General features: G+C 40.2%; 1 protein-coding gene across 1 annotated transcript; it reads right to left on the bottom strand.

Moving 5' to 3' along the window:
• Positions 1 to 4,134: 4,134 nt before the first annotated feature.
• On the bottom strand, positions 4,135 to 4,665 carry LOC148932506 (uncharacterized). The gene has a single exon (XM_089065129.1). It carries the CDS (start codon positions 4,663 to 4,665, stop codon positions 4,135 to 4,137), a length of 531 nt encoding a protein of 176 aa, XP_088921255.1.
• Between the last annotated feature and the right edge of the window lie 4,777 nt (positions 4,666 to 9,442).

Raw genomic sequence — 9,442 nt, 5'->3', positions numbered from 1 at the left:
AATTTCACAACCTAGATGGAATTTGACTATCCATCGAGAAAGGTTGCAATGTCAGTCCGCATATTTCTAAGCCTTACTGAAATAAGATGACATTGGTGTGGTATAGCACTGAACGGATCTAACAGCAAGACTTGTCCTTGGGCTATCTACTGAAAGGCGACGTCTTGATAATATTTGTTTCTTAATCAATGTAGGTTAGCATTGAGAATACGGTATTGATTATGCACTACTTTGACTTATCAAATGGTGCGGGTTTTTCGTAACCCAATTATCCTTATATATTCGGTCGTGGTGATCAATATCTAGCGGTGCTAGGATTGCTATTATATTGAATCGTGCGCGAGGAGAGTCTCGTTTGATAATGTCCTCAAGAGGAGTGCGAAACAAGGTTTTATTATTCGGAACCTAGCTAGTTGGAGTTTGATTACTCTATGTATAATAAATAAGCGTTTCATGCTAAGTCCACTCTTGGAATTAATAAGAAGTTAATTAATTAAGTCAATAGCAGACATTAATTAATTAATGGACATTTTAATCTTAAGCACGGGAAATGAAAGTTAAACAGAAACCCGGATTACTTGTAATTTCGGATTTGGATGGGGAGAGTTCAATATTACTTCTGTAGTGGCTGCTCGTAATATTCCAATTATAAGTTATATTAAATTGTGGGTTCAATTTAATTAGTAAAGAGTAAATTGTATGAGCCCATATCCAAAACCTTCCATAGATCCCTGTCTGGGCCCAAAAGGAACTTAATATAAATAGGAGAATAAAGGAGACAGAAATAATGCATTTTTCATTATTGAAATTTTCAAAATTTTCGGCCCTAAGCTGAAGAGAATTTTGAATTCCTCTCTTATTCCAAAAAGGATTTCTTCTCTCTTCTTTATTTAAGTCCTAGTATTCTAGTAAGATCACTCCACACTGATATTGGGATACAGTTCGGGAACCAGAGAGAAGATTTGTGGTCTAGTACTCAAAGCATCACGTGGAGAAGAAGCTAGCCATCTTCAATTCTTTGGAGAATTAATTAGGTATTTATCTACTCCGTAGAAAAGCATGTTTTAGGTTTCAATATTCTAAAAGCATGTTTAATTCAAGTTATGAGCATGATACATGTGATAATTACGCGAATAGGTTTTGTCTAAATAATCTGCTAAATAGATCTGATTATTATGTAATTGATTTATGATGAGCGCTTCCTCTGCCAGTCCCTTCAAAATCATCAACTTTCACATTTAGGGATAGGATGTCCTAAATTATCTTATACCAAAAACACGTCTTCCTTAGAATCTAGGTTTAGAATATGCAAGAAATGTAATTTCTCAAGCCCAATCAATTTAGCAAAGCAAGCCTACAAAGTCATATTGACGAGCTCTATATTGTCCCTAACATTCAAACACCATACTTAAATAATTTCATACTATTCACTCCTCAAAGTAAGTGTAGGAAACTATCAAATCCACCAAAATTGGAACTCAAGCTGTGACGAAAGCATGCTATGAACAATGACTCGTTTACTCCCTTCATCAGACAACCAACGATAAAATTTTGACATCAAACAACTGTTGAAAACACAAAGACCAAATCCTGCTATAATTCCCGCAGGAAGCCATGTTGGCATACTCGGCGCCGTCACTTCGGAGGGCCATAACTTTCTCGTTTGAAGTCAGAATTAAAATCCGAAGATACCGTTGGAAAGGTTTTGACATTAGCTTTCAAACGGTACCTATTTTACTAGGTATTTGTTTATCTAAGATTGTCGGAATCTGGCCGTAAGTCAGCCGTGGCAGAAAAATTATCACACACACTAAACTAAATAAAAACACACCTGTGTGAGGTTACCAATTTCAGCATAACAAGGTAATTATTCTCGAGCCCTGCTATTCTCTGCCCTTCTCAAATAGAAAACCTAGGACTCAGTTTCATTCAATCATATTTTCTAGATCATGTCTAGCAGAGGGTAAATGCAAGTTTTAGTAGATTCTTACCTTAATTTCATAAGTAGTGAATTTGGGTGTTGAACTTTAAGCTTTAAATCCTACTTCCATGGAGATGAGTTGAGAAGGGAGATTGAGATGGTCACCTGGGACAGAGGAGGCCAACGGAGCAGGGACGTCACACCGGAGAGGTAATTACAGTTAAAGGCTCACCTGATGGGAGAGTAGTGACTTGATGAAGATGCTATGTGTGTGTGTGAGGGAGAGAACGATTCCTTCTTTGTTTTCATTTAGAAAATGTGTGCGGTGGAAGGAATGAAAGAGATAAATACTATCTTGATTTAGTCATAGCCAAAAAATCTAGAAGATTCAATATTTTTCTTTCTCCCAACCTTTCCTCTATTCCTTTTTTTTCCTCCTTTGTTTTCATAAATTTCCTTTCCTTTCTTTTTTTTTAGTTAATAAATTTTTGGGACATTATAAAAATAGTGCAAAATCTAAGCGTATTAACTCCCCCAAACTTACATTTTTGTTTGTTTTCAAACAAAACAATAAAGAAACAAAACCAGACGCACAGAATGCACAAAGACCAGACTTCTTTGTTGCCTCAAAGCATGGAAAAAATAGACTAAGCATAAGTTAATGCAATCAAATCAAGCAAGGCTTATTAGTGCACTTTCATTACTAGCTCGTGGAACACTCTCAAATCATGCACTCACATGTGGCAAACTTCCAAAGATGGGATGTATAATAATCTCTCTCTCTCAAAGTGTATAAAGGTAATCTGTATAAGCACTCAAATCATGCATCATGAAAAGTTTACCATAGGCTTGCTCAAAGTCTAATCCCTCCTATATTAGATGTGATTAAGCATCAAAAATCCGAAAGGTTTTTAATTTTTGTTGTAATGTAGACTCTTTGGTAGGAGAGGAATATTTGGTTAAAAAGTGACTCAAAAATAAAAATATCCCAAGTAGAGTAAAATTAACTCCAATTTTCTAACAACCCAATACACTTTTAACACTTATTTTTCTCCTTCAACTCACTTTCCAAACCTTTGATTTTTCTCTATTTTCATTTCTTTTCACAACCTTTCTTTCTTTTTCTTTTTCTTTTCTTTTCCTCTCTCTTTTCATAAGCATCCTTTCTAGATTAAGCACACATTTTTGCATTTTTTTCTATTTCACAACTTGCACTTTTCTATATTTAAGCACACTACTTTTTACAACTTTCCTCCTTATGTCTCCAATTCCTTTACAAAAGATATAAAACTATACTAACCCAAGGAATGTTCCCATTTATTTGGCTTCCAAAGAATATACTTAAAGGCTCAAAGTTGGCTCCAAAGGGAAAAATTTGAGAGGGTCAAAAAATTTGGGTATAAAAGTAGCTAAGAAAAGATGGCCTAACATCCTCCTTCATCAACTTAAATACTATGTAAACTTAGGCAGACTAGGAGCAAGTTCTAGAAACATATACATGCATGCAGATAAATCACACAAGAAAGAATTTAAGGCTCAAATCTCATAAGGTATAAGCATGATTCAAGGCGAACAAGCAATTCACTAATTATGCACCTTTTTCACCAAACCATCAAATCAAAACGTCAAGCCATACTTAATCAAATATGAAAAGAACTTCATATCATTGACAACTCGGTCTAATGTGTCCCTAAATATGCGTGTTTCTAAGATCTTCATGTTATGTTTATGACATGGATTCACCTTCGGGATTTTAAAAACAAAAACAAAAACTAAAACTAAAACTAAAAACCAAAAACAAAAACCTAAACTCATGGTCCACCACTTCACCCCCCCAAACTTATTTACAACAAAGTGTAAAATAAGTTTGTAGAGTCGGCAGAGACGTGAGTAAACTACTAAAAAGAAAACATACCTTGAAATTTTCGCGTAGTGATTGCACGGGGCAAAAATTTGAAAAATTCGAAAAGTTGCGCTGAAAAACTGTAGTTGGGTAGTGGTCGCTGGTGAAGATGAAAACGTTTCGAGTGAGGGAGTGGTCCAGAACCTGCAAAAAATTTTAAACAACACAAAAACGAAATTAAACTCAAAAACTATTTAAAACTTAAAGAAAAATTATTCAAACATAAAAAGTAAAATTGTCTTCAAAGCAAAAACAACTAAAATATGATACAAATGCTCGTTTAAAGTTATGAGCTTGACTTCTTCTAAGATCACTCTTGAGGACGAGGGAAGCGAGTGTTGAGGTCGTCGAAGGCGCCAATGAGATATGCAATGTTGTTGCTCATCGTTTGGCGCCCCTCTTGAGCCTCGGCGGCTTTCCTTTGAAGCTCGGCAATTCGTTGACGTTGTTGCACATCCGCGAGCCTTTGAGCTTCCCAAAAGTCTTGCTCCGCCGCCCGCCAATCGCCTTGTGCCGCCCAACCTTGTTGGTTGAAGGAATTTGCTTGTTGTTGCTCCGCCCAACGGTTGTCCCAAGTGTTGGACATGTTTTGCATGTAGGAGAACATCTCTCCTAAGCGGGCGGAGGTATTGGCATGAAACTCCTCATTGGCGTTCGACCTTCTGCGACGGCGGTTGGCTCGATTGCGGCAGCGGTGGCCCTCAACTTCTTCATCTTCCTCTTCTTCTCCTTGGTGCGGCACCCCACTTCTTTGAGCATATGAATGCTCTCCGCCTTCATGATAATTCTCAATGGCGTCAAAGGCAGAGTCCTTCCTGGGGTCGAAGGTGGGGATGCGCATCGGGACATTCCTCTTCCTAAACTCCCCTTGAATGGCTGTTCGGTGGGCGGGGGTGTCGAGCTTCCACATGGCTTGGTTATCCCATGTATAGAATGGGGACACGAAAGTGATCCTGCTCCACTTGGAGGAAGAACACTTGACCACTAGAATCGGTTTTCAATAGCCCACCCAAAAGAGCACTTAGGTGATGAACATTTCCCCCATGTCCGCGGGGAAGTAGGTGGTTGGGATCCCGATGTGTTCAACAATCACCGTGATCAATCCCCTGCAACAAATGACACTCCCGTCCTTTTTGGAGATGCGGTTGACGTAGGTAGTGAAGAGGATCCCAAAGTTGATCCCCATCTTGGTGAGAAGACACCAAATCACGTCGAGCTCAGTTTGGGACACTTCTCCACCGTCAATCCAAGGAAACATCAATTGGGTCATAGCTCGGTGGAGGTACCTCAAGATGGGGTAGCGGATGGACGAAGACTTGGCATAGGCCAGGACAAATTCTTCTCATTCTACGGTCATGACTTCCCAAATGTTGGAGTAGTCATACTTCACTTCTTCGCTAGAGTAGGGTTGAAGCAATGGAACACCTCGCAAAGGTCCTCCATGGAGAAGGTGTGGGCGGAAGTCTATCCTCTCGGGGATGCGGGAACGACGGTTCTTTTGCACTTTGAGTATGCTAAGGAACTCGAGGGTGAGCCTCCTATATGAGGGCCATCTCCCTTGGAACATATAGATGAGGCCATTTCCCTCCCCGACGTTGCAAAATGCTCAAAAATCTTCTTCATACATATATTAATTCTTCTCTCGAATGCTTCCACTGAATGTTGTTTCTTTTGAGTTTGTGTATAGTTGAGATATTTTCATTTGGAGTTGTTGATTGTTGAAATGATACTCTGATTTTTTTCGAGCTATTACTATTATTTCGAGCCTTGGTCGAGTTGTGCCTTTTCCCCCTTTCTTCCCCGCTTCTTTAATCCTCCCCTAGTCGCGATCCACCGTATTTTCTATTCTTAGAAAATAAGGGCGTGACAAGTTTGGTGCGTGAGTTCGACTCCTTCAGTTAGTCGAAGGCCATGTTCTGCATCATTGGAGTTTCTGCAAGTTTACAGTCTAGCATTCCTGTTTTAGCTAAGAGATCCAAAACATACATTCACTGGTTTATGAATATCCCCTTCTTGGATCGCATTACTTCAATTCCCAAAAAATACTTTAGGAGGCCCAAATCTTTCATCACAAACTCGGCAAATAGATTCTTCCTTAGCTGGACTATTTCCTCTTTATCATCCTCAATAAGGATCATATCATATATGATCAGACACGGGATCTTCCATTCCTTCTTAACGAACAGAGTATATTCTGAATTACTCTACTTGTATCAATACTTCTTCATTACTTCAGCGAAACTTCCAAACCATGCTCTTGGTAACTGCTTCAAACTATAAAGTGTCCTTTTGAGCTTACATACCTCTCCTTCCTTGATTCCCCATCAAAACCTGGTGGATCCTCCATATATATTGTTTTGGAAAGTTTGCCATGTAGGAAGGTGTTAGTCACATCAAACTGATGTAGCGCCAGTTTGTTGTTGCAACAATAGAGAATAACACATTAATAGTGCTCATCTTAGCTACTGGTGAGAAGGTCTCTGTATAATCGAGTCCATAGGTTTGGGTGTAACATTTTGCTACTAGCCTCGCCTTGTAGCGGTCAATTGACCCATCTGGTCTTCTCTTGATTGTGAACACCCAGACCCCTCGGGTCTCAGACATACCTCTCCATGGAGGATATTCTAGCATCTGGCGCGACGAAGAACATCTAGCTGATCGGGATGCTGCCAGTAGGGATCATCGGAGGGTGGAGCGGGCGTTTCCCAGCAAAATTTTGTCGCGCTTGTGATGGGGCCTAACAAGAGGGCTGGCGTTGTCGGGGCTGGTCGTAGTGCCGGAGACCGAGTTTTTGGTGTTGTATAGGCGGATCATCTCACGGCTGATGGAGCTGCTCGGCGTGGCTGTTTTGAGGCTGCTGGTGTGGCCACGGATACTGTTCAAAACTCTGGCTATGACGTATGTTCCGTGATCGTGCCACCCCCTTTGTTCCCAATTGTAATCAATGGTTCGAGGTTGGGGTTGATCATGAAAGCTCCCCCGATACCCTCTGTTAGGAATTCATGGAGGATCTGGTCCATTCGAGAACAAGGGCGGCGATGGTTCTCGCCATGGCTGTCTTGCGCGGGGTGTTGTTCTCCATCGTTGGTCGAAAAATCATGCAGCCAATAAAGCGGCTCCCTTGTACCTGCCCGGTGGATTTTCCTGCGGCTGTACCTGTCTGGCAGATAGGGTGGCTGATTGTGGGGCATATAGTTGCGGCGGGTTTGCTGCGCATACGGCAGGGCTGGAGTCAGATCTAGCGGTGGTTCCGGCGGCTAAGGCGCACGAAGGTTGCCAATGCGTCGATTGGTCGTTTCCAATCGGGTCTCCAGTTTGGTAATCGCAGCGTGTATGCGATCAAACAATTTGGTTGTATAATATTGTTCCAAATTTGGCATCTCAAGGTCTATGGATGCAATAGGGTGAAGACTAATAATATAATAGAAATTGATGTTGGGGATAAGTTTTTGGTTTGCCGTAGAGATAAACCTCGAATTGGGTCTTCTACGGATGCAGGGGGTGAGATCACGATGAAAACACCAGTTGTAAATAGGGGTATTCCTCTTAAACGTTGGATTCTCCGGGTAGAGCACAAGAACAATAAATCCGGCGCCCTAAAGCTAGGGTCGGCGGCAGAACGGGGCTGAGTGCGGGAGTATTCCCGTTGGCAATAATTGATTTAAGATTTTTGTGATTCAAGCCAAGTTGGGCGAAATACTGATTTCATGAATTGGTTGAATGAATAAAATGATAACAATCTATCTTATTAATAATACTAGAACTACTACCCTAACTTATCGAACAAGATTTGGTGAATCAAAAGATAACTATATCCTATGATATAGAGGATCGTATTGGTGGGAGTAAGCTTCTCCAGCTCTGGGAGGCCGTAAAAAAATCTTCTAATCCGTTTGGACTTAAGATGGATCCAACTAATCAACTAAAAGGATCCTGCTAAGGTTATATCATATTAGTATACAAACAGACAGTAGTGCACTATGAAACAAGCTCTTCTAGTTCTTGTCGAAGAGACTTCAACTCTCCAAGGCAGTCGGGGAACTTGAATGGAAGGTGATGCACTTTTTATTAGCATTAAATAAACCTGCAAGTATACTGAGTATATATAGTATAGCCAAAGGTCGGTACCGTTGATGCACTTTTTATTAGCACTAAAAATACCTGCAAGTATACAGGGTAGATCTAGTATAGCTAAAGGTCAGTACCGGGATATCGAACATGGGGAATATAGTTGCAACTGGCTATCATGTACTAAGTGTCAAATACTATCTAGAGAAACGAAAGTTTTGGGTTTTAAACTAAACAAAATTAAATAAAGCAAAACAATAAGGGCAAAGAAGATAGAATTAGGCAAATAGAGAAATTTCAAGGATAATGATTTCACTAACTCTTTAGTTATTCTAATTTGTTCTACGTTCATCCGACTCAAGTTTTACTACGATCTCTCCCTATCATGCATCAATACTCATGTCACAATTATTGTATGAACATATAAGATAAACCAATCAAAGCTATCACCGATCAAAGATTGACAATAATCAAGGTAACGGCCAATTAGTCGAACAGAAGTTCAAGAAAAATCAAATGGAAACGAATTCTGAACATTAAACATTAAAAGAACTACATAAAAGTCAAATACTATCAAACCTCAAAATTCTATTGTTTAGCAGTCCATAGACAGATGAACTAAAACAATAATTAAAGTACGAGACATGAAATAAACATACAAAACCCAAGGATGAATCTTGAAGTCTTCATGCTCCTCTTGCCTTGCTTCAATCTCCAAGAATGATGGAAGAATTTAGGTTATGGAGTATAGAAGGAGGATGGAGGGGGAGCCATGAAGGCTCCCCTTTTGGGGGCTATGGAAGGATTGAATTCTATGAATGAGGTTATGGGGTATATATAGGCTTTAGAAGGATTTAAATTTGGTAATAAGTGTCCTCCAAGCATTAGGAAATATGTAATTTTCGTTCTCCATAGTAGAAGGAAAAGATTTGGCTTCACAAGGTAAGATCTTCTTTCCTTCTTCAATTTTCCGCCTACACTGCAGCTGGCAGCTTTGCGCAACTTTGGTAGAACGACTATAACTCTCTCCAAAGAACTCCGATTGAGTTGATTCTTGAACCATCTTGAAGTTCATTTCAAGAAGAAGATAATGGTGTGTAGAACGCTCCGATCGGACTTCAGGATCGCCGGAAAATTGAGTTTGAAGACAGCTGTCGCACGCCGTGTTTTTGTGTCGGGCCGCCGCACCTAGGCCGGCGGTCGCTGCGCGCAGTCCAGTAGCTTCTGACTCCTTGTGGCGGTCGCCACGCACTTCCCGGCGGTCGCCGGGCGTGTCTTTGTCTCCGCTAAGCGCCACTTTCCTAAACCCAAGGCACTTTTTAACACTTTCCAATCAACTCACTTTCCAATCCTTCGAGCACATATTTGGAATTTTTCTCAATTTCACAATTTGTACTTTTCTTTACATTAAGCACACTACTTTTTATACTTTCTCCTTATCTCTCCAATTCCTTTGCAAAATAAGATAGCAAAAACTAACTAACCCAAGGAATTGTCCCCATTATGTTGGCTTCCAAAGAATAGGCTTAAAGGCTCAAACTTGGCTTCAA

This window comes from Salvia hispanica, chromosome 2 (genome assembly GCF_029641045.1).
Source record: "Salvia hispanica isolate PSC_SH4W2 chromosome 2, Shi_PSC_v1, whole genome shotgun sequence".
In the NCBI taxonomy this organism is placed as follows: domain Eukaryota; kingdom Viridiplantae; phylum Streptophyta; class Magnoliopsida; order Lamiales; family Lamiaceae; genus Salvia; species Salvia hispanica.
The sequence above is the reverse complement of the archived record's forward strand: the minus strand, read 5'-3'. Positions and strand labels throughout refer to the sequence as shown.

Excerpts from the sequence above, each read along its gene's own strand:
- LOC148932506 (XM_089065129.1), bottom strand. The coding sequence starts at position 4,665 with ATGCGCATCCCCACCTTCGACCCCAGGAAGGACTCTGCCTTTGACGCC.